A 26351-nucleotide genomic window follows, 5' to 3' on the forward strand; every position below is an offset into this window, starting at 1 on the left:
CTGTAAGGATCTGTATTTATTTTCTTAGTTAACCTTGTGTTCTGTTTCGTTGTGTTCTTGAACGTAGCCCTGTCTTTGATTTTTGTTAATTGATTTCACCTGTGTTAGTTACTCACCTGGTCTCATCAGCTCCTTATTTAGTTCAGTTCATTCTGTTTGTGCCTGTCACGTTCCTGACCTGTTTTCCTTTTTCTTGTATTTATTTAGTTGGTCAGGGCGTGAGTTGGGTGGGTTTGTCTATGTTTGATTTTCTATGTTGGGATGTTTGTGTTCAGCCGGGTATGATTCTCAATCAGAGACAGCTGTCAATCGTTGTCCCTGATTGAGAATCATACTTAGGCAGCCTGGGATTCACGTGTGTTTTGTGGGTGTTTGTATCTCGTGTCAGTGTTCGTGCCACACGGGACTGTCTTTCGGTTTGGTCACGTTTGTTGTTTTTGTAAGTGTTCAGTTTACGTTCATTAAATAATGACCACTTTCCACTCTGCGTCTTGGTCCGACCCTTACTCCTTCTCCTCATCCGAGGAGGAGGAATTAGACAGCCGTTACAGTGCCTTTGTGAGGTATTGTTCGTTTTGACTCTACTAAGCTTTTTCTTAGCTCGTTTGTGAGAACCAGTTATAGCCTTCAGTCCTAGTTTTGATTCACCTGCCTGTTTGCCTACCTGTGTATGACCATTGCCTGCCTGTGACCACAATTCCTGCCTTCTGCGAAGGCAAAATAAACACCTGCCGCACTCTGCTTGTGAATCTACACCTTTGTCACCCTGAGTAATCATTACATCCACAGTGTTGGGTAAATCTGCCTTTTCCTACCAGGCCCCTATCATGTGGAATAATCTCCAAGTAACATTTCATTTGGATGTGTTGTCTCTGGGTCAGTTTAGGAGAAAGGGATTTTTATATTGATAAATGTGTTTGTATTGTTTGATTATTTATGGTGTATATAATATTTGCTATTTATTACATTTTGTTTTTTAAATTGTGTATAATTTTATTTTCTGTATTGTTCCCAGGGCACATTTGCAAATTAGACCTTGGTCTCAATGTGTTTTTCCCTGATTAAATAAATAAAAGAATTCAACATGCCACACTAGCTTTAGAAACCCCTGGGTGCAGAGTCAAACAGCCTGCCCGCCCATTCCGAGGTGTCCACGAGGTCCTAAAGCACACCAGAGCCATGTTTTTACAGCCTATAATTTCACAATTCTTCGAGAATCAGAAGGTTTGGGGCTGGAACAAAAACATTCAGGGCTGCAGCTCCAGAAGCCCACCATTAATGACACAGATAGGTGCCACTCTCCTATGTTGCATCCATCTGAATCCATCTGAGTTTCTCTGCTCTGAGGCAATACACACACTGTGCTGCTGGCAATGTGAACGTCTACTAACTACAGCATTGGAACACAGCCTACATACAACCAACCCAATGGCAAGAGAGGACCTAAAGGCACTGAAAGAAATCAACACCCCTAGGGAACCTGAAAGACGTCAGTTGGTTTATTATGTGTGTATCCCAAATGGTACCCTACTTACTATTTAGTGCACCGCTATTAGTGCACCACTAGTAGACCGTATATACTACTACACCACTAGTAGTGTACTTTATAGGGAAAGGGGTGCCATTTGGGATGCAAACTTTAACTGGGGATAGGAGCCTGTGGAAACTTAGAAGAAAGTAGTACAGTTGTGAAGGATGAGTGAGAAGTAACCAACCACCAGCGTAAGAGAGTAAAATCTGCTCATGGAGAATCATCTCCACTACTGTTGGCATTGGTGATGATATCTCCATGGGGAGTCTAAAACGCCAAAGGCCATGCAGAGAGGTACTGTATCTCCTTGGCAGTTCTGTATTGTATATAGGATAGTAGTACATACTGTATGACCAATAGGATAGTAGTATATAAGGTATGCCCAATAGGATAGTAGTATACACTGTATGACCAATAGAGCTTGCCTTACTTTCCTCTCGATTGCGAGCGGCCTCTGCTACTGATATAAATAAACTGGCAGTAACAGGAAGGAAGTCTCTGGTGCCTTTGTTTTTACAAAGCTGGCACTAAATGCACGGTTGACAAAATCAGGGCGGAGGAAAAATCCATATTGCATTACCACCACATCAGTGAGCTGATCAGAGAAGCTCTATGATCTCTGTGCCCTGGGGGAGGAGGGGAGAGAGGGGGAGAGACCTCTGGATTTAATCTACTCCCTGCTCAATGGCCCCTCGGCAGATTCTCCAGCCGTGCCACCCTCTGGTCCGGTCCTTATGTCTGCCCACTATAGGCAGGCTCTATCCCAAATGGTATATAGTGCACTACTTGGGCTCTGGTCAAGAGTTGGTTGTCCACTATATAGGGAATAGGCTGACAGTTAGGATGCAGACACAAAGACCAGGGGGCAAGACTTCTCAAGAAAAGAGGAAAATAAAACAGTATCATGATGCTAAAGGATAGTTGTGTTTCTGTTGATGTCCGTCGTGTCTGAAGTGTTTAGAGTAGAGGTAAACTATGCATTTCCTTTGCCTTCTCTTTATCTATTGTAGAAATGTGTTAAAACCAATTGAGAAAATGTAAATCAAACAAAATTAATTTTCAAACTGTTTGCGCAGGTTGACGTTTATTGGGATAAGTCTTGTCCTGGATGCAGAACTGAGCAATTTCCGCTAGACTGGCCAGCTGCAAAGTCAAAATTGGCTATATTGTAATATGACTTTGTGGCTGTGCCAGCAAGTGACCTCTCTGCAAAGCTGCCTCCAGAACAAGATTCATAAGAAAAACACTAACCTGCACTGTTTGCATGACTGACCATTGCATTCCTATATTGTGCTACAAGTCAATACTGCTTGATCACTCACAGACAGAATGTGACCTGTTAGCAACATCCGCAGTCATCATAATGAACTGCTTGCTAATATGACTGTTAGTGTTACGTAACGTCATGTCGTGGCAGACTGGTCGGCCTATCTCTTGGGAACTAATTGGAGCCATTTAAATGAGCCAACCCTTAAGTATGTTCTGATTTGGACTGGACAAGTTGGCCTGCTGGGTAATGGAGCAGGCTAGCAGCCCTTGAGGAGGCCTCATTACGTAAAGAAGTCAGTCAGACAAACCAGGCCTGACACAGATTAGGTCAGGTAAACTCCAGAGAGAGACACTCTAGGATGGGGAAGGGGGAAGGGGCTGAGTGGCTGTCTCATCGCAAGATCCCCTTACTGTCTGAGTGTGTGCGTGCGTGCATGCGTGCGTGCATGTGTGCGTGTGTGAGTGCGTGTGCGTGTGTGTGTGTCAGCAGGCAGGGCTAACATTGGGCTCTTGGTGTTCTTCAAATCAAATCACATTTTATTTGTCATATACACATGTTTAGCAAATCTTATTGCTGGTGAAGCGAACAATTCATCTAACAATTCACAACAATACACACAATACACACAACCTAAAAGTAAAAGAATGTAATTAAGGAATATATAAATATTAGGATGAGCAATGACGGAGTGGCAAAGACTAAAATACAATAGAATAGAATTCAGTATATACACAGGAGGTGAGTAAGCAAACATATGTAAACATCATAGAGTGACTAGTGTTCCACTATTAAAGTGGCCAGTGATTTCAAGTCTATGAATACTGGGCAGAAGCCTCTAAGGTGCAGGGTTACGTAACCGGGTGGGAGTTGCCTAGTGATGGCTATTTAACAGTCTGATGGCCTTGAGATAGAAGCTGTTTTTCAGTCTCTCGGTCCCAGCTTTGATGCATCCGTACTGACCTCGCCTTCTGGATGATAGCGGGGTGAACAGGCAGTGGCTCGGGTGGTTATTGTCTTTGAGGATCTTTTTGGCCTTCCTGTGACATCGGGTGCTGTAGGTGTCCTGGAGGGCAGGTAGTTTGTCCCCGGTGATGCATTGGGCAGACCGCACCACCCTCTGGAGAGCCCTGCGGTAGCGGGCGGTGCAGCTGCCGTACCAGGCGGTGATACAGCCGGCAGGATGCTCTCAATTGTGCATCTGTAAAAGTTTGTGAGGGTTTTAGGTGCCAAGACAAATTTCTTCAGCCTCCACCACACTGTCTGTGCGTGTGGCCCATTTCAGATCGTCAGTGATGTGTATGCCGAGGAACTTGAAGCTTTCCACCTGCTCCACTGCGCTTGTAACGGTTCTCTTCGTCCTCCTCTAACAAGGAGTAAGAAATGTCGGACCAATGCGCAGCGTGGTATGTGTCCATAATATATTTTTATGAAATATCACTGGACACAGAAAAACAAAAGGAACAAGAGAATAAATGAAAACCGAACACAGTCCCGTATGGAACAAACACTGATACGGAAAATAACCACCCACGAAACCCAGGTGAAAAAAGGCTACCTAAGTATGATTCTCAATCAGAGACAACTAACGACACCTGCCTCTGATTGAGAATCATACCAGGCCAAACGAAAAAACCAACATAGAAAAACGAACATAGATAACCCACCCAACTCACGCCCTGACCATACTAAAACAAAGAAATAACAAAATAACTAAGGTCAGAACGTGACAGCGCTCCCATCGATGTGGATAGAGGTGTGCTCCCTCTGCTGTTTCCTGAAATCCACGATCAGGTCCTTTGTTTTGTCGACATTGAGTGAGTGTCACGTTCCTGACCTGTTTTCTTTTGTCTTGTATTTATTTAGTTGGTCAGGGCGTGAGTTGGGTGGGTTTGTCTATGTGTGATTTTCTATGTTGGGATTTTGTGTTCGGCCTGGTATGATTCTCAATCAGAGGCAGCTGTCAATCGTTGTCCCTGATTGAGAATCATACTAAGGCAGCCGGGGTTTCACGTGTGTTTTGTGGGTGTTTGTTTCCGTGTTTGTATTCGTGCCACACGGGACTGTTGTCGGTTGTATTCATTATGTTATTTTGTTTCATGTTAGTGTTCAGTTTCGATCTAATAAATTATCATGAGCACTACCCACTCTGCGTGTTGGTCCGATCCATGCTCCTCCTCGTCTGAGGAGGAGAACGACTATGACGACCGTTACAGTGAGAGGATATTTTCCTGGCACCACACTCCCAGGGCCCTCCTCTCGTTAGGCTGTCTCGTAATTGTTGGTAATCAGGCCTACTACTGTTGTGTCGTCTGCAAACTTGGTGATTGAGTTGGAGGCGTGCATGGCCACGCAGTCATGGGTGAAAAGGGAGTACAAGACGGGGCTGAGCACTCACCCTTGTGGGACCCCTGTGTTGAGGATCAGCGAAGAAGTCCAGGACCCAGTTGCACAGGATGTCATTCAGACCCAGGGCCCCGAGCTTAATGATGAGCTTGGAGGGTACTATGGTGTTGAATGCTGAGCTATAGTCAATGAACAGCATAGCAGTCTTACATACAGTTGATGTCGGAAGTTTACATACACTTCGGTTGGCGTCATTAAAACTAGTTTTTCAACCATTCCACACATTTCTTGTTAACAAACTGTAGTTTTGGCAAGTCGGTTAGGACATCTACTTGTGCATGACTCAAGTAATTTTTCCAACAATTGTTTACAGACAGATTATTTCACTTATAATTCACCGTATCACAATTCCAGTGGGTCAGAAGTTTACCTACACTAAGTTGACTGTGCCTTTAACAAGCTTGGAAAATTTCAGAAAATGTTGTCATGGCTTTAGAAGCTTCTGATAGGCTAATTGACATAATTTGAGTCAATTGGATTCAAACTCAGTGCCTCTTTGCTTGACATCATGGGAAAATCAATGAAAACCTCAGAAAGTTTTTTTTTCTGAAGATCTCAGAAAGAAAATTGTAGACCTCCACAAGTCTGGTTCATCCTTGGGAGCAATTTCCAAATGCCTGAAGATACCACATTCATCTGTACAAACCACATTCATCACCCAACTTATTGTGGGAAGCTTGTGGAAGGCTACCCGAAACATTTGACCCAAGTTAAACAATTTAAAGGCAATGCTACCAAATACTAATTGAGTGTATGTAAACTTCTGACCCACTGGGAATGTGATGAACGAAATACAAGCTGAAATATGTCTACTATGTCTACTAATATCTACTATTATTCTGACATTTCACATTCTTAAAATAAAGTGGTGATCCTAACTGACCTAAGACAGGGAATTTTTACTCGGATGATATTTCAGGAATTGTGAAAAACTGAGTTTAAACGTATTTGGCTAAGGTGTATGTAAACTTCAACTGTAGGTATTCCTCTTGTCCAGATGGGATAGGGCAGTGTGCAGTGCGATTGTCTGTGGATCTATTGGGGCAGTAAGCAAATTGAAGTGGGTCTAGAGTTGCAGGTAAGGTAGAGGTGATATGATCCTTAACTAGCCTCTCAAATCACGTCATGATGACAGAAGTGAGTGCTACGGGGCGATAGTCTATTAGTTCAGTTACATTTGCTTTCTTGGGTACAGGAACAATGCTGGATATCTTGAAGCAAGTGGGGACAGTAGACTGGGATAGGGAGAGATTGAATATGTCTGTAAACACTCCAGCCAGCTGGTCTGCACATGCTCTGAGGTTTTGGCTAGGGATGCTGTCTGGGCCAGCAGCCTTGCTAGGGTTAACTTGCGTAAATGTCTTACTCACGTTGAAGGAGAAGGAGAGCCCACAGTCCTTGGTAGAGGTGGCACTGTGTTATCCTGAAAGCGGGTGAAGATGGTGTTCAGCTTGTCCGGAAGCAAGACGTCAGTGCCTGCGACGTTGCTGGTTTTCCCTTTGTAATCCGTGATTGTCTGTAGACCCTGACACATACGTCTCAAGGTCTGAGCCATTTATTTGCGACTCCACTTTGTCTCTGTACTGACATTTTGCTTGTTTGATAACTACACTGTTTGTATTTGGCCATATTCCCAGTTCGCGCTTTCAATTTTGCGCGAATGCTGCCATCTATCCACGGTTTCTGGTTAGGGTAGGTTATAATAGTCACAGTGTGTACATCTCCTATACACTTCCTGAAAAACTCAGTCACTGTATCCGTGTATTCGTCGACGTTATTATCGGAGGCTACCCGGAACATATCCCAATCCGCATGATCAAAACAATCTTGAAGCGTGGATTCCGATTGGTCAGACCAGCGTTGAATAGTCCTTAGCACGGGTACTTCCTGTTTGAGCTTCTGCCTATAGGAAGGGAGGAGCAAAATGGAGTGATTATCAGATTTGCCGAAGGGAGTGGGGGAGGGCCTTGTAGAGATCCCGGAAGCTGGAGTAGTAGTGGTCGAGTGTTTTAGCAGTGCGAGTACTACAGTCAATGTGTTCATAGAACTTCGGTAGCGTTTTCCTTAAATTTTCTTTGTTAAAATTCCCAGCTACAATAAATGGCATTTGATTGTAAGGTATTCTAGGTTGGGTGAACAAAAGGACTTGCGTTTCTGTATGTTTTCACAATCACACCAGTGGTGGTTAATCATGAAACATACACCCCCGCCTTTCTTCTTCCCGGGGAGATCTTTATTCCTGTCTGCACGATATACTGAGAACCCATCTGGCTGTATGGACAAAGACAATATATCCCGAGAGAGCCATGTTTCCATGAAACAGAGTATGTTACAATCCCTGATGTCTCTCTGCAAGGAGATTCTCACGCTGAGTTTGTCTACTTTATTATCCAGAGACTGAACATTAGCGAGTAATATACTCGGAAGTGGTGGATGGTGTGCGCGCCTCCTGAGTCGGACTAGAAGTCCACTTCGAATACCTCTTCTCCACCGGCGGCGTCTTGGAGCAGCCTCTTGGATAAGTTCAACTGCCCTGGGGTTGCGAATAAAGGATCTAATTCGGGAAAGTTGCTGGTGAGTTTCCACCGTTCTGATATCCAAACGCTATTTCCGGCTGTATGTAATAACACAAAAAACGTTCTGGGCTAATAATGTAAGAAATAACACACAGAAAAACGAAATACTGCAGAGTTGCTTAGTTGCAAGAAGCAGAGCTGCCATGTCTGTCTGCGTCATCTTTGGTGTTTAATGCAACTGTATAATGCAACTGTGTCTGGTTTACAGTGACCGAACGACTAACATCCTTGTCATTAATTGTCTCTGATTGGGAGCCATATTTAAGGCAGCCATAGGCACTAGGTTTTTGTGGGTAATTGTCTGTGTCTATGTGTAATGTTTGTGTCAGCACTATCTAGATTTATAGCTTCACGGTCCGGTATTTCCGGCGCCACCTCCCCGCCCCAGTCCAGTTCCACCAGTGCCTACACCACGTAACAGGCTTCCAGTGTGTCTCCAGAGCCCTGTTCCTCCTCCACGCACTCGTCCTATGGTGCGTGTCTCCAGCCCGGTACCACCAATTCCGGCACCACGCACCAAGCCTCCTGTGCGTCTCCAGAGTCCTGTGCATCCTGTTGCTGCTCCCCGCACTAGCCCTGAGATGCGTGTCCCCAGCCCGGTACCACCAGTGCCGGCACCACGCACTAGGCCTAATGTGCGTCCCCAGGGTCCAGTATGCCCTGTTCCTTCTCCCCGCACTAGCCCTGAGATGCGTGTCCCCAGGCCGGTACCACCAGTTCCGGCACCACGCACTAGGCCTAATGTGCGTCCCCAGGGTCCAGTATGCCCTGTTCCTTCTCCCCGCACTAGCCTGAAGGTGCGTGTCCTTAGCCCGGTGCCTCCAGTTCCGGCACCACGCACCAGGCCTACAGTGCGCCTCATCCGGCCAGAGCCATCCGTCTCCCCAGCGCCATCTGAGCCATCCGTCTCCCCAGCGCCATCTGAGCCATCCGTCTCCCCAGCGCCATCTGAGCCATCCGTCTCCCCAGCGCCGTCTGAGCCATCCGTCTCCCCAGCGCCGTCTGAGCCATCCGTCTGCCCCGAGCCATTAGAGCCGCCCGTCTGTCCCGAGCCGTCAGAGCCGTTAGTCAGTCAGGAGCCGCTAGAGCCATTCGTCAGTCAGGATCTGCCAGAGCCGCCAACCAGACAGGATCTGCCAGAGCCGCCAACCAGACAGGATCTGCCAGAGCCGCCAACCAGACAGGATCTGCCAGAGCCGCCAACCAGACAGGATCTGCCAGAGCCGCCAACCAGACAGGATCTGCCAGAGCCGCCAACCAGACAGGATCTGCCAGAGCCGTCAGCCAGCCATGAGCAGCCAGATCCGTCAGCCAGCCATGAGCAGCCAGATCCGTCAGCCAGCCATGAGCAGCCAGATCCGTCAGCCAGCCATGAGCAGCCAGATCCGTCAGCCAGCCATGAGCAGCCAGATCCGTCAGCCAGCCATGAGCAGCCAGATCCGTCAGCCAGCCATGAGCAGCCAGATCCGTCAGCCAGCCATGAGCCGTACAGCCAGGATCCGCCAGAGCCGTCCAGCCAGGATCCGCCAGAGCCGTCATCCAGCCAGGATCCGTTCCTCAGTCCGGAGCTGCCGTCCCTCAGTCCGGAGCTGCCCCTTATCCTGGTGCTGCCCCTTATCCTGGTGCTGCCCCTTATCCTGGTGCTGCCCCTTATCCTGGTGCTGCCCCTTATCCTGGTGCTGCCCCTTAGTCCGGTGCTGCCCCTTAGTCCGGTGCTGCCCCTTAGTCCGGTGCTGCCCCTTAATCCAGTGGGGTTAAGTTGGCGGGTGGTCAGTTGGAGGAGGCTACGAAAGCGGGTAGTGACTATGGTGGGGTGGGGACCACGACCAGTACCAGAGCCGCCACCGTGGACAGACGCCCACCCAGACCCTCCCCTAGACTTTATGCTGGTGCGCCCGGAGTTCGCACCTTAAGGGGGGGGGGGTTATGTCACACCCTGGCCTTAGTTATTTTTGTTTTCATTATTATTTTAGTTAGGTCAGGGTGTGACATGGTGAATGTATGTGTTTTTGTAGTGTCTAGGGTGGTTGTAAGGTTAGGGGGTTTATTAGAGTAGTTGGGTTTATGTTTAGTATAGATGTCTAGCTGTGTCTATGGTTGCCTGAAGGGTTCTCAATCAGAGACAGATGTCATTAATTGTCTCTGATTGGGAGCCATATTTAAGGCAGCCATAGGCACTAGGTTTTTGTGGGTAATTGTCTGTGTCTATGTGTAGTGTTTGTGTCAGCACTATCTAGATTTATAGCTTCACGGTCGTCTGTTTGTTGTTTTGTTTCGTTTTCCTTCTGAGAATAAAGAGAAGATGTATTTTTCACGCGCTGCGCCTTGGTCCTCTCTCTCTCCCTTTGACGATCGTGACAATCCTTGACTGTATTTAGCATGTAGTTCAATCTGTACCCTATTGATTACCATTAACTGGGTGTTTCAGGACATATCATAGATCACTGCATGGAAACACATCACCATTCACGTTGCAAATTGTGTTTAAGTGCAGAGAAAAATACAGTTTTCCTCAGCTCTACCTTCTTACTGTTCCTACCAAGAAGGACACCTTTTTGGAATGTTAACGACCTCCTACCAACATTCCTACCACCATGTCATTTCTACATCTATGCTATCCCGTCCTCCCCGTTCAGTTTTGTCTCGTGGTGAATAATATCTGCACTTAGAACCCAATCAGCTACAAGAGACTGTGGTGAAGTGCTGCTCACTTCATGTGTTTTCTACACATAGCTGTGGGCAATGGATTATTCAGACACCATATAAGCCCAGCTGTTTCCTGAATGGATGAATGCAGAGCTTATCAGGGCTGTGTTCCAAATGGCACCCTACTCCCTATGTTGTGCACTACTTTTGTGCAGGGCCCACAGGGCTCTGGTCTAAAATACTGCACTATATAGGGAATAGGGTGCCATTTGGGACAAAGAGAGCAGAAAAAGCACGCCGTCAGTGCACTCCGTCAGTGAATGCCGTCAGGCTGCGTACAGTTAAATGGGAAACAGTGGAGGACTAATTGATGTGACTGTATATGTGAGCACCCATGCTGGGATCCATTTGGAGGAGCTGAGAAGTTGCTATACCCACCAGCACAACCTGCAGTGTTCCCCTATTAGTGTTCTGAATGTTATTTTTGTCAACCTAACACCTCTCTCTCTCCAGTTCACATCCAATTTCTGTCTGTGTCAGTTTGTGTTCATCATATTTACTATCTAACATTCAAATTCTATCTTTTCTTGCTTGGCTTTACATTCATAACAGTAACCACAGAACTTCCCTGAAGCACATGTTGAATTAGAGCCAATTATTTTTTTTGAAAAATATATTGACATGGTTGTTTTCATCTTTCCAATTCATCAAAATGTTCTCTTGATTTGGACCCCAGATACCTATCCTATCTGTTGATTTGAAGTCCTCCTCACATAATCTGTCTTTTACAGTTCAAACATATCCAGACTCTGACAGCATGGCGGCTGCTGTGTGGTCTTTCATATGAAATCCAGAACAATTTGGCAGGAGGGAGGGCTCCCTTTAGATCAGTCGACAATGGGGGAGGCAGCACTCCCCTAGACACTTGACAGAATGCTGTCACGAAACTAGGCCAGACATACAAGAATATCAAATATTCAACTCCCATCAAAAAACACACGGAACAAACGCGGTGGATAGTACCTGCCATGACCAAAACCCACAGACATAAAAGGCCATGGCTTCTATCCAACAAAACATTCCACATTAGAAATAAGCTAAACCTTCCCCTTGGCTGTCATGTCAACTATTCTGCTGAATCAAATGGAACATGGACCATGTTCCCAAACTAGGGGTCGCGACTCGTTGTGGGGTCGCCTGATATGAAAATGGGGTTACGGGGGAATTTCCAAAATCCTGAAGAAAAAAGAAATATCAAAATCATTGTATGTGGTTAACCTTAAAAATCAAAATCAAAATGATTCAAATCAAAAGACAGAATTCAACCAGAGAGCGCCCTTAGATCATGGGAAAAGGCCGCACTTGAATCATTCCCAAGGTGAATGGCTAGGCCGACTACACTATGAAACCACACACTATTGCAGAAACTTTGATATTACCGTCTGCAATTGATATTGTGAAAACAATGTGTGGGGAGGCAGAGGCACAGAAACTCACATCAATATCTTTGTCAGATAACAGTGTGAAACTAAGAATTGATGCTATAGCTAGCAAAAACTCCCCACATTATGCTCTCCAAATGGACGTTAGCTGTGAGGGCCGAGATGCCCATGCATTGACTTTCACTCGCTATATGTCGGGGGATGCTATTCATAAGGACATATTGTTCTGTCTCATGATTCCTGAGCATGAAACGGCTTAGGGGATGTTCAGTGTGCTGCGTGGCTATATTGACGAAAAACAGATTCCATATGGGATCGAATGGTGGGCTTTTGCACAGATGGTGCTCCATCTATGGCGGGACGGTGGGCAGGCCTCTGGACTCTAGTTATGAATGTGTCTCCCTCTGCCATATGGACACATTGTATGATACACCGAGAGCAACTGGCGGCAAAAGAGCTGAGCACAGAACTAGGAGATATACTGCAACAGGTAACTTCGATTGTAAACTACATCAAACCACATCAACTGCACGCATGCCCGTTAGCAAAAGTATCTGGAGAAATGGGATCAGAGAATGAAAATGTTCTATTTCACACCGAGGCTTGGTGGTTATTGAGGGGGAGTGTTGGAAAGATTTGCATTGAGAGAGGAACTGTTGTCATTCCCATGTATATAAAAATATATATATATTTCGTTGACACGAGAGATGACTGCTGACCTCCAACTCTTGAAAGAGCACTTTGGGACCTACTTCCCAATCCGTTTGACTGTGATCCTGGCTCAGTTGACATGCTGGTAAGTGAAATCGAACAGCTGATTGAGCTGTCATGTGACCGAATGCATTTAAAGGTCACTATGGAGAAGTTTTGGTTCCTGACTCAAAGGGAATACCCTGCCGTCTCCCTCTGCGCATTAATGCTGCATTCAAAACAACTGAGAACTCGGAACTGGGAACTCGTAAATCTCTGACTTTCACAGAAAAACTGTGAAAAACCGACTGGGAAAAATAGCTTTGAATAGTCATCCAACTCGGAATTCCAACTTGGGAACTCGGGCCTCTTTCTCGAGCTCCGACTTTCCGACCTGAAAATCACTGGCGTCATGACTTCCGAATTTCCTGTTGTTTTGAAACCACCATAAAACTCATGGCAGGCTAACCTTCACCAGCGCATATCTGTGTGAATATGGATTCAGTGCTCTCGTCTGCATTCAAATCAAATACCGATCCAAATTGGATGTGACAGCAGAGATGAGGTGCGGACTGTCGACTATGCCTTCTGACTTTGAGAAGCTCCGATGCGGCACCCATCTCATTAGTGGAGGTGAAATATGAGACATTGTGTCATACTAATTTGCATTTGACTGTCATAGCACCACATTAAAAGTATGTGAGGGTGAGTTGAGAAGACAATCAGAAATGCAGTTAGAATGTTTTTCAATTGACTGCCATAGCCCCAAATAAAAAAGTAACATATTTTTTTTTGACATGGTTGGGGTCGCGAGAATATTCAGATATCAAAATGGGGTCGTGAACCCTTGGTATACAGTGTATGTTGTGTATGTCACATCGGAATAGATGACTGTTATCCATGTGAAAAATGTAATGGATTTAACACCACTCAGCTCCCTTCTGCTGTGTACATTGCTAGGTGCTTGAGGTAAAACAAGTAGTTGTTGGTTGGGAGAGTGAGTGATTACCTTTTAAATTCTTCAACTCATAAGTGCAGTAGTTCATGGAGAAACGACATTAAAAAAAGTCCTGCCTGATATTGTGAATATGGAGAGATAATTGCCAATGAGAGACATAAGGACCGGGAACAGAATCATAAGCAACAAACTCACTGACAGGCTAATGGCTATAAGTACCACTTTAGTAAGAAAAGGATTCAGACTCCATTTCAAATTGATTATGTGCTGAGGTAATGGTATCATTACGTTTGTGTATATATGATCAACAGTATCGGGGAAAAAATGAATACATTTCCAAAAACATGTCATGAAAAAACAGGCCTAATACTTTTTCATTTAAACAGGCAAGTCAGTTAAGAACAAATTCTTATTTTACAATGATGGCCTACCCCGGCCCAAACCCTCCCCTAACCCGGACGACGCTGGGCCAATTGTGCGCCGCCCTATGGGTCTACCGATCACGGCCGGTTGTGATACAGCCCGGGATCGAACCAGGGTCTGTCGTGACGGCTCTAGCACTGAAATGCATTGCCTACACCGCTGCGCAACTCGGGAGCCATAATAGGTTGATAGCCTGTGACATTCAAAGGGAACACTGGTGTAGGATCAAACCTCAATGGGACATGGATCCAAAAGAATATAGTGCATTAAAATTCAGTTGGCAACTCAAAGGACAGACTCCCTACTATGCCCTGGGACTCCTCAAATGTTCTGTTTTCCCTCTCTGACAGCACCTCACATTATACCTCATTCTTATTCCCCATGGCTTCAAAAGCCTTTGTTCTTCCCATTAGCAGTTGCAGTACGCGATGTGTTTAGAAATGATTGCAGTTGGGGGCTTACTGAAGTTTTATCAGCAAAGAAATGAACAAGAATTATGGTACAAATTGGGAGGCTGCTTTCTTCTTTTTCCCCTCTATAAAAGTACAGATTTTCCCTCCAAACGAAGGCCAAAATATTACATGATTAAAGGCAAGAAAGTACAATATATACACAAAAGTATGTAGACACCCCTTCAAATTAGTGGATTTGGCTATTTCAGCTACACCTGTTGCTGACAGGTGTATAAAATCGAGCACACAGCCATGCAATCTCCATATACCCGCATTGTCAGTAGAATGACCTTACTGAAAAGCTCAGTGACTTTCAACATGGCACCGTCATAGGATGCTACCTTTCCAACAAGTCAGTTTGTCAAATTTCTACCCTTCTAGCGCTGCCTCGGTCAACTGTAAGTGCTGTTATTGCGAAGTGGAAACGTCTAGGAGCAACAACGGCTCAGCCGCGAAGTGGTAGGCCACACAAGCTCACAGAACAGAACAGCTGAGTGCTGATGCAACACTCACTACCGAGTTCCAAACCGCCTCTGGAAGCAACGTCAGCACAATAACTGTTCGTCGGGAGCTTCATGAAATGGGTTTCCATGGCTGAGCAGCCACACACAAGCCTAAGATCACCGCAATGTCAAATGACGGCTGGAGTGGTGTAAAGCTCGTCGCCATTGGACTCTGGAGCAGTGGAAACGCGTTCTCTGGAGTGATGAATCACACCATCTGGCAGTCCAGCGGCCAAATCTGGGTTTGGAGGATGCTAGGAGAACACTACCTGCCCCAATGCATTGTGCCAACTGTAAAGTTTGGTGGAGGAGGAAAAAAGGTCTGGGGCTGTTTTCATTGTTCGGGATAGGCCCCTTAGTTCAAGTGAAAGGAAATCTTAACGCTACAGTATACAATAACATTCTAGACAATTCTGTGTTTCCAACTTTGTGGCAACAGTTTGGGAAAGGCCATTTCCTGTTTCAGCATGAACATGCCACTGTGCACAAAGCGAGGTCCATACATTTGTTGAGATCGGTGTGGAAGAACTTGACAGGCCTGCACAGAGCCCTGACCTCAACCGCATCAAACCCCTTTGGGATGAATTGGAATGCCGATTGTCAGCAGGCCTAATCGTCCAACATCAGTGCCCGACCTCACTAATGCTCGTGTGGCTGAATCGAAGCAAATCCCCAACATCTAGTGGAAAGCCTTCCCAGAAGAGCAGGGGCTGTTATAGCAGCAAAGGGGGACCAACTCCATATTAATGCCCATGATTTTGAAATGAGATTTTCGACGAGCAGGTGTCCACATACTTTTGGTCATGTAGTGTATGTTAATGTGCCTAATTTTTTTTTTGAAATGCGTTTTTGGGTCCATTATATCTCACATATTGATTGATTGCAACCATTTTCATGCCATTTGTAACACAGGAAATGTACATACCCAAGGAACAAAGCCATTTTCTTGCCCTCTTTTTGCCCACCATGCACCAAAGCTGAAATTCACAACATTGGAAATTCAAACCTCTCCTATCCTTCAGAGATATGGCTGTAAAAACTAGGGGTTTTAGTTCATTATATATTTTAAATTAAAACCTGCCAAAGTCCTCAGCTTAGGAGTTTAGTCATGCCAAAATCATGAAAGAATTCTATCTCGGTGGAGAAAAGGATCTGCATCTCATGCTATTCCAGTTTAATTCGCCTCACCAGCCTGTCTCTCCCTTGTCAGAATAATTTGAGACCGTAACTAACTTGTTTAATCTTAATTAAAGAAAAATAAGGATGTCTACCATATAGCACGACAGCGTCCCAAATGTCACACTTTCGGGTCTGGTCAAAAGTAGTGCACTATATAGAGAATAGAGTGCTATTTGGGACGCACTCTACCTCTGTTTCAGCTCAGCGGTGCCATTTAAAAGGGTCTGAGTCACAATTGATCTTGCAGAAAAAAATTCTAATAATAAACGCTCCCCAAGCCTTGCCTGAGGATACTAATAAAGCCTTGCCTAAGTATACTAATACAGAATACAAACTCCAAGTAAATGTTGTATAAAGGCTGTAGTCTCAGAACTAACAAATAAACATACATACAGAAATATATTGGAGACTCTCAACAACACTCTCCAGTCGAACATCTTGAAGAGTCATATTTAGAGAGTTAGGAGTTTATGTTTTGACATAAGGTCAACAGCTTTGAGTTTCAAACCGTTTAGGTTTCATGCAGGTCTTGTTTAGATTAAAGGATTACATTTAGTTTTATCGTCAATTGCACACAAGGTCCAACCGACACTTAACTTTCGCTTTTAACCCAACCCCTCTGAATCGGAGTGGTGCGGGGGGATGCCACATTGGGCACCCAGGGAGCTGTTGTTGTGGGGGGTTTACTGCATTGATCAAGGGCAAAACGACAGATTTTTCACCTTGTTGGCTTGGGGATTTGACCTGGCAACCTTTCAGTAGTTAGTTCAACCACCTTGCCTGGTGGCAGGTTTGGAAGAGATGCGTTGCTAGCAAGTGCATGCAAGGTTGGTGATGATCTTCCTTGTATGGCTTGGTTAATCTATTGACACAGCTTCTCAATGGTGGGAACCCTGCAATCACTACCTTTGTAGTAGTTGAGCAATGAGTAAAGGACTTCTGACCAGTAGGCCTACAGCTGAATTGACCAATTGAAAATGATGTTACTGTAACCCAAACATGGGCCAGTGTGAGACCCTAGTGACAGCAGGGTTAAAAAGCAATGCAGTTGTCTTCTGTTTGTTCATCGCTAGCATGCATCAAAGAAATACATACATTTACATGTTAAGGTTGAAAAGCCCTTCAAATTGAAAGTCCTTCAAACGTGGGTGGGATAACAACAGCATTTTCATCTCACAGATTACATTGAAACGAACACTACTAAAGACCCTAACTATTCAACCTTCTTAATTATCAATTACTGACACAATGATGATCCTGAATCTCATTTTAATTTATTACCTTTTGTCAGCAATAGAAATTACTAATATTTCCATCCCATTAACTCCCCAACCCAATTTTAAATACACAGCGAATAATAAATGGCAAAAGCGTAAACATTACTCACATGCAGACCTACACTGTACGTATCTCAACTTTCAGTAACTGAATTTGACAGCATGATCTAGTGTAACAATTAGGCATTGCTGGTTAATGATACATGAGGAGTAATTAAACCAGCTCTCAAAATCGAGTTTTTCTTAATCTGACAAATACATTTGAGTCATAACAGATTGCGACAAACTGGGGACAAATGAGGCTGTGTGATATACAAATATTGTATTAAAGCCTAGTAATGTGAATAAATGATGGTTAATAAGTGTTAAGTAATAATGGGTAGTCACTACCACCATGGGGATTTTATTAATGCATTTAGTGTTAAACAATTATAATAATCAAAACCGAAATTGAAAAACTGGACTATTTTTCAAAAAACTGGACTGAAACCGAACCAACCTTAAAAAGCCCTAATCGCTCTGCACTAGTACTGTAGCTATTTCGAAATACAAGACAGTCTACTACTAAACTACGTAAATAACAGTATTCCATCACGGTGCTTCCCTTATCCTCCTCTCATAAAATCCATATTGTCAAAAGGTCAGAGCCACTAGACATGAGGGATGCAGATTCGCTTGTCAATATACTCCTATGCGTATGAGCATAGGAGGAGCAGTTGAAAAGCTGAGATCGAAGGGGCAGGAAAGGGCCAAAGTTGAGTATAGTAGAGGGAGTTGCCTTAAGGACATCCCTCAGTATTACCCCTGCTGATCCTGTCAGCACAGTCCATAAACAAAGACCACATGCAGCTTCACATCCTCAAAACATATTTCCACATGAATTTGTTTTTCTCACCCAAGATTTGAATGAAATTCCAAGATCCTATAAGACTGGCACTGCAACGGAATTGGCACTGAATGGTATAGGACATACCACAGAACAACCCACATGTACATTAAACGGCTCCTTGGATAAGAACAGGATGAGACATGTAACGTCAATTTGATTCTATTGGCATTAGTATACATTCCACCTCAGTGGCACACAGGGGTCTTATAGGACAACAACGATCACAGAGACAGTCAGGGAGTTTTCGACACTGGTGGAGAGAACTGGGCCATGATAATTATAATAATGCCTGTTGAACACGTCTATAGGAAGAGGGTATCCTTGAAGGCTGACGGTATCGCTATATGACCAAATGTAGACATTAAGCCCTCTGGTCACCTCTATTCTCTGTCTTGCTCTTCATACCTATTCACGAGCCAGGAATCCTGAATCCGGGAATCCAGTAAACAAAACATATAGGCAGAGGGCAAGGAAGCAACACACACACTCTGAGAAAAAAAAAGAGAGAGAGAGAGAGAGAGAGAGAGAGAGAGAGACTTAGACAGATAGATGAATGGTAGCAAACAAATAGGGATGAAATAAATGTAGCTATGCATGTAGGATGCAAGCGGTACGTGCAGAAAAACATCAAAACAACTCACTACATGGACACAAATGGTGAACAAGACTATTAGTCAATGTGGTTTGATCGTTGTTGGTAGACAGTTGTCACGTTCCTGACCTGTTTTCTGTTTGGTATGTGTTTATTGGTCAGGGCGTGAGTTTTGGGTGGGCAGTCTATGTTTTCTGTTTCTATGTTGGTTTTGGGGTTGCCTGGTATGGCTCTCAATTAGAGGCAGGTGTTTGACGTTTCCTCTGATTGAGAGTCATATTAAGGTAGGTTGTTCTCACTGTTTGTTTGTGGGTGATTGTCGTCCGTGTCTGTGTCTGCGCACCACACGGGACTGTAGCGTTTGTTCGTGCGTTCTTCATGTTTTATGTAAGTTCTCTCGTTCAGGTCTGTCTACTTCGTTTTGTTGTTTTGTAAAATTATCAAGTGTTCTTCGTGTGTTTAGTTTCGTCTTGTTAATAAAGTTCATTATGTATTCACAACCCGCTGCACGTTGGTCCAATCCTTGCTACTCCTCTTCGGATGAAGAGAAAGAGGAAGCCCGTTACAACAGTGCTATCTTTCACATAGTTGGGGAGAAATTGTATCAATTGGTGTTCATTAAATCATGTGGGACATGAAGATCTGAAGTACTGGGTTCCATAGCTACCAACTATCCTTTGGCTCAATGAGTAAAAGCTGTACTTCTTAGGTTGGGTATATGCATACTGTTGTGGTGACAGCTTTGAATCAGTCCTCGTAAGCACAAGTATATAATTCCACTGCAGCCCTGCTGTGATCTACATTGTAAGCTTAACTGACTGACCAGTCCCTCTCGACTAGAGCCACCGTACGCACACTGTCTGTCACACAATAGAGTACCACAGTATCAGTCATAATACCATAAAACCTAGTGGTCAAACAAAGAAATGGTTCCAATCATTTCCCCACCATACATTTCAGTATATTCAATCATCCCATAGGGGATTTTAGGGCTGTGTTTCGTGTAGGCTTACACTGGCGTGACGTTTTGATAACCAAGTAAATCTCTCTAGGACAAGGTGATTTTTATCAATATATTCGCCTGCATTTACCCCTCCAAAATGAAATGCTTATTAGCTGCTAATGTGGCTATCATAAAGAACTACAAATGCCAGGATGATCTGGATGAGACTGTCGAATTGGTGTCAAATTGGTGGTTGATCAACCATATTCAAGTATTGCTATAGATTTGCAAGCAGTTTTAAATCCAAACTGTAACTAAACAGTAAAAAAATTCTAAAAACATAATTCCACTTTGATATGATGGGGTACTGTGTGTAGGCCAGTGACACAAAATCAAAATTTAATCAATTTTAAATTCAGGCTGTAATACAACAAAATGTGGAAAACGTAATGGTGTGTGAATACTTTCTGAAGGCACTGTACATAGTGCACTACTTTTGACCTATAGGCCCAGGTCAAAAGTAGTGCACTATAAAGGGAATAGGGTGCCCTTTAGGACACAACCAGGGTATCCAGATTGGCCATCAAATTCCACTGAATACCACTGCTGCTGGAAATACAATACAAAAACAATTGTGTGCTATTGTCATTGTAAAACCCGGGTGCTATTCTGCACTGGAAACAAAACGTGTAAATCAGGTGGTGCATGCCCTGCAAAATCTCATGTACAATACAGCTGCTGTGCGATACAGCCTGTTTGTTGCCCTAAACAAAGAAAAAAAGAAACGTCTAAGAAGTGCTGACAATTTGCAGCTGACAGGCAGAATTCCCAGCGATGGAGAATTAGATTATTCTAACCAAAGTAAAGTAAAATACATGGTACTGTCATCTGTGGAAAATATACAGGGTGTGGCAGGTAATTGTCCTGAAACTGAAATTACTGAAGAATAATTATCTTTAAAGCACTGGATCCTATCATGTACAGTAGATGCGCTGGGATTTCTCACTGGGGTCTAGTTCTAATCAGCTGCAAGTCAATTTCATTACCATAAACAAGCAAATACAGCTTGAAGCAATGGGATATTATTAGATATGTGTGAAACAACAGCAGGAATTGCATGGAGGTTGAAAGTTGCATAAAGGTTGAATGTACTGCAATACTGCTGTACCTAGGCCTATACCTCCTGAGTCCTATTAACACATGCTAAACCCATTACATTTATTTGAGGATCAAAGGCATAATTAAGTCTGGATACTAAATGTCCCCATATTCCCTATATACTGTAGTTCTCTACTTTTGATCAGGGCCAATAGGACTCTGGTCAAAAGTAGTGCACTCTAATAGGGAATAGGGTGTCATTTGGGACCCATGATAAATGTGACCCAGCGAAGGGAATAATTCTTTGAACTGTAGGGCCAGACCATTCTGATCCCCTCTGCATCAGACCGATGGCTTTGATGTGTTTGAAGTGGAGATTAACAGCACAATGCAATGCTGAGATAATGACGTTTTCAATCTCAACTTGAAAAGGCATAGCCTGCACCAATCTCAACGTTAGGATTCAAGTCAACGATGCATTACATCAAACAGGTCTCTTTTCGACAATTGAAATTCTGAGTTTGCATTACACAAGGAAACCTTGTTAAACTCAGGAAGAGTATTTTAAGGTTCTCAAATGTACAAAATCGGATTAAAGAAGAAAATACCTTACGGGGTCGGAAAGTTCAAACAAAGCATAAACAGCATATCTACTAATCTAAGGCATAAGACAGTAAAGAGACAACTAAGGACACTGGAGTGTCTCTCTCTCTCTCTCTCCGAACAAACACAGGATAAACTCTGTGACTGTTCTGGAAGAAAGTTGTGTGACACTTGCCTGTTTTCCTCATTGAGTCTTCTTCTTGCCTTCCACTGCCTATCATTATCGTCACTATGCCCCAAACAAGTCACAATGCATTAGAGGCAGAGGCTTCTTAGATCACAGATACACCACAAATGCAGGAGGCAACAGGCCAAGTGGTGCAGTCACAACACAGCAGACAATAACTAAATATTTTACACAGTGGGGTACAACTACTTCCTGCTCTCAGAGATCCCATCCTCAGCACTTTGGTTCTGTTGTTACCCATGTTCAGTTCACATTACTACCACACTAGACTGCACTGCACTGCACCACAGTGTAATCCAGGGGCGCAATTTTGGTTTTAGAAGTGGGGGGGACATAATGATTATTATTATTATACATTTTTTATCCAGTCGGATAAACATTCCAACCAGCCTACCCAAACTTCGGAGGCGTCCGCATGGTCCTAAAGCACTGTTGCCTCGTTTTGTATCACATTCCAATGATAAAACTGTGGGGGGACAAAAATGCAATTTCTGAATGTGGTGTCACCAGTGAAAGTTGCGCCCCTCTAACTCTCTCTCTCTCTTTCTCTCTTTTCTCTCTTCTCTCAGAGGACCTGAGCCCTAGGACCATGCCTCAGGACTACCTGGCCTGATGACTCCTTGCTGTCCCCAGTCCACCTGCTGTCCCCAGTACACCTGCTGCTGCTCCAGTTTCAACTGTTCTGCCTGCGACTATGGGACCCAGACCTGTTCACCAGACGTGCTACCTTGTCCCCGACCTGCTGTTTTCGACTCTCTCTCTCTACCGCACCTGCAACTCTGAATGCTCGGCTATGAAAAGCCAACCGACATTTACTCCTGAGGTGCTGACCTGTTGCACCCTCTACAACCACTGTGATTATAATTTTTTGACCCTGCTGGTCATCTATGAACATTTGAACATCTATATTCATAAATGTATGTAAGAAATGTGTTATTGAAATAAAAAAAACTGCTCATATTACAGAGAAAGTGGTAAAGCTTCATATGACACCAACTTTTGCTTTATAGCACCTACAGATGAAACATTATGGAGTCTTAAAAGAGGCCTGAGTGAGGCCAAAATGTCACAAATATTCCAACTTCAATTATTCAGAAATTATGCTTTAAGATACAAATATCAAAAATATGTCAACAATCCTTCCTCCAAAGGACCCTTCTACAGTTTACATGTAGTAAAAATCTCCCTGTCACACCCTGGCCTTAGTTATTTTTGTTTTCATTATTATTTTAGTTAGGTCAGGGTGTGACATGGTGAATGTATGTGTTTTTGTAGTGTCTAGGGTGGTTGTAAGGTTAGGGGGTTTATTAGAGTAGTTGGGTTTATGTTTAGTATAGAAGTCTAGCTGTGTCTATGGTTGCCTGAAGGGTTCTCAATCAGAGACAGATGTCATTAATTGTCTCTGATTGGGAGCCATATTTAAGGCAGCCATAGGCACTAGGTTTTTGTGGGTAATTGTCTGTGTCTATGTGTAGTGTTTGTGTCAGCACTAACTAGATTTATAGCTTCACGGTCGTCTGTTTGTTGTTTTGTTTCGTTTTCCTTCTGATAATAAAGAGAAGATGTATTTTTCACGCGCTGCGCCTTGGTCCTCTCTCTCTCCCTTTGACGATCGTGACACTCCCAAATCACTGTCTTTTTTTGTTCCAGTTTCATGAGGAATCACTCAGATAGCACATTTCATAGCTATCAGAAATAGCAGTATCGAGTGTAACGTTTCATCAGAGCGATCAGGAGTAGTTGCAACGGTAGCAAACTCAGTGACCACCGGTCCGTTGTGGGCAGGGCAAGCACTCGGATAAATACTTAAACCGCACGAAGGAAGTGTTATATGAGTCCTTTCAGCTCCTATTATTCCTGATGTCCATACAGATGCACCATGGGCCCTGCAGTCAGACGCTGTGTTCTGGCCATCTGACTCTGTGTGACAGTGAGTGAAAGGCAGCATCTGGAGTACAGAAGAGACCAGTTACCTCCCGATAGCCAGCCGCTGTGCTTGGACTAGAATGAAACAAGTGCCAGAACTCATTTTAATTTGAAATAATCTTAGCCCTGAGCCCTTCTACTGTACAAGCATTTCGCTACACCTGCAATAACATCTGCTAAATATGTGTATGGGACCAATAACATTTGATTTGATTTGTATAAGAGGCGAAGGTAGTCAAGCAGAAGAAAATTCAAGGTGTCCGTACTTCAGTCTAGTGAGTACTGGCCAAACTCAAGCACTGCTGAAACACACGGATAGAGAACCTCTTCTGCAATCTCTGGTTGTCAACAAACCTGGTGGTCATGGAGGGCAATGGGGCCTGGCAGTGTTTGCTGTTCATCAGCACTTTAACTAAATAATTAAGAATAATTAGGTGAATCCAGGTGAGTCGTGCTTATTGACATTTTAAAACTGCAGCCCTCTGCCGTTTGCGATTTCTGCTGCTGAGCGGTGCTGACTGACACAGAACAAACAGTATGACCAAAGCCTTGGTTAATAATGGTTGGATTGTCTGGTAAACTGATGAGGCATGTGCTGGTGGTTGGTTTAGCCATAGCACTGCCACCCTCGGACCATCTATGGCCCCTGGAGACTGGGGTTCGATCCCTGCTTAAACCTCTGTCTCCCTCGCTCATCTTGACAAGTCAGACTAACACGAACGTTGGCCATGCACAGCGGGCGGGTCGTCCTATTGCCTCTCACCACAGAGCATCGACTATTATTCTACATGATGAATGAATCACCACAGTTTGTTGACACCCAGCAGGTGATCTACTGCGCACAACTGATGTCCATTATGGTCTGTCTGATCTCTAACTCTGCATGGTGGGGGTTGAGAAGAATTACTGAAGCATAGTAAGTATTCCTCACCTCATAGTGGGCAACCCTCTGGGACTCGGAGATGAGCTGAGCGCTGCACACTTTACAGTAGGTGTCTGTGAAAAGCCCTTGGTCCACTTCTGTAGACTTCATCTAGTGGGAGAGAGGACAGACAAACAACAGCATGAAATATAACCCTGGGTTGGAGGCATTTCAAATGAGGAATTCAGTGTAAGATGATATAAATGTGAAATTGAAGGATATAATATGCCTGAATGCTTCAAGTGCAATGAAGGGACATAATGGAGCAACTAAATGAAAATGTAATTTCATACTTTGATAGCTGTTCAATCAATATTTCATTATATCAAGCACTGTGATGGCAGTAACAAATGCAGAGGTTTTTTCTTCCATCCAGCAGGAAGTCATAACTGAATTTTATGTTGAATCAATAAACCCATTTTCAGGTAGCAGGTCGAAACCACGTCAAGGCAATAGTAAATAAATCAACACGACTGAGAGCCCTGATAGTATTTATCTTGGAAATCCGCAAGGGATAATCAACGAGGGGCTATGTGTTCTCTGGAAAATAATGCACAACGTGGAAGGTGTGTTGCACGACATGTTAGCGAAGTGGAACTCACCTTCCATGGAGTTGCATTTTTTCCAAACAACTCATAGAGCCCTGAATTGATTATCCCTTTTATACCAGGGCAATAATTAACATATTTGCCACTAGAAATTGATCATTTTGCCAGTAGAAATGTGACAACATCCACTGAAGTAGCTATCAAGTTTACTAACTAGCTAGATCGCTACTATTGCCTTGGTAACCAAACAAACAGACTTGCTAGCTTAGCTAACCAAACTATCATCCTAGCTTGCTATTATGAAAATCGAATTCAACAATGCCAATAATGTTTTCAATTCATCTTTTGCTTTCAAAAGCAGCTCAAAAATAGAACATGTAAGAATGAACTTCATAGCCCTTCAATTATACCGTGCAATTATACTGTGCGTTATAGGGAAATAATGCACGCTCTTGAATGCCCTTCAAGCCAATCAGAAAGGATTTTCATCAATGGTGTGGTATAATTAAGCAATAAGGCACGAGGGGGTGAGGTATATGGCCAATATACCACAGCTAAGGGCTATTCTTAGGAACTGTGGTATATTGGCCATAAACCACAAACCCCCGAGGTACCTTATTGCTATTATAAACTGGTTACCAACGTAATTAGAGCAGTAAATATAAATGTTTTGTCATACCCGTGGTATATGGTCTGATATACCACAGCTTTCAGCCAATCTGCATTCAGGGCTCAAACCACCAAGTTTATAAATATAAATAAATGATTGAACTTCAGCTGGGAGAGATTTGGAAGGGGACGGCAAGATGCTCTTTGAGGGGTCGAACTGCACCCTTTCTGCTCTTGATCTCTCCCTCTCGTCTCTCTTCTCTCTACTTCTGCTCTGCTCTCTCTATTATTAATTCAGCCATGCTTTCATTAGAGAGCTCACATTGCAGATTTGGGAACACTCATGCTCAGCTCATCCTTATTGACTTTGTGGAGTCTTCATTAGGCATGACATGACAGAAGAGCAGAGAGGTCAAGGAGGTATAAACTATGGACAAAGACAAAGAGGGGAGAAAAATGGAATTGATTATAATACCCGGTTACCTAAACTTCAATCACTGAACGATACAAGTGAAACGTTTCTCTAAAACAATCAATAATTGAACTGATTGCATAAGATACATTTGTCATAGAAAATTTAAGTGAAGAATCGGCAGTATGATTTTACGGCCAGGTTATGTGACCTGAGTGTGATCTGTAATGAGTAATAATCATGTGGCTCACCATCTTTAATTGGCTCTGTTT

The 26351-nt window shown here is 43.8% G+C and overlaps 1 protein-coding gene across 1 annotated transcript in view; it reads right to left on the reverse strand.

The window, feature by feature from the left end:
- Positions 1-24621, reverse strand: part of zmat4a (zinc finger, matrin-type 4a) — a 100093-nt gene extending 75472 nt beyond the window's left edge. Inside the window, exon 1 of the mRNA XM_038998365.1 lies at positions 24520-24621. Within this exon, the coding sequence (XP_038854293.1) occupies positions 24520-24621 (102 nt within the window). The remainder of the gene's footprint in view (positions 1-24519) is intronic.
- Positions 24622-26351: the final 1730 nt, after the last annotated feature.

Source organism: Salvelinus namaycush, chromosome 1 (genome assembly GCF_016432855.1).
Source record: "Salvelinus namaycush isolate Seneca chromosome 1, SaNama_1.0, whole genome shotgun sequence".
NCBI lineage: Eukaryota > Metazoa > Chordata > Actinopteri > Salmoniformes > Salmonidae > Salvelinus > Salvelinus namaycush.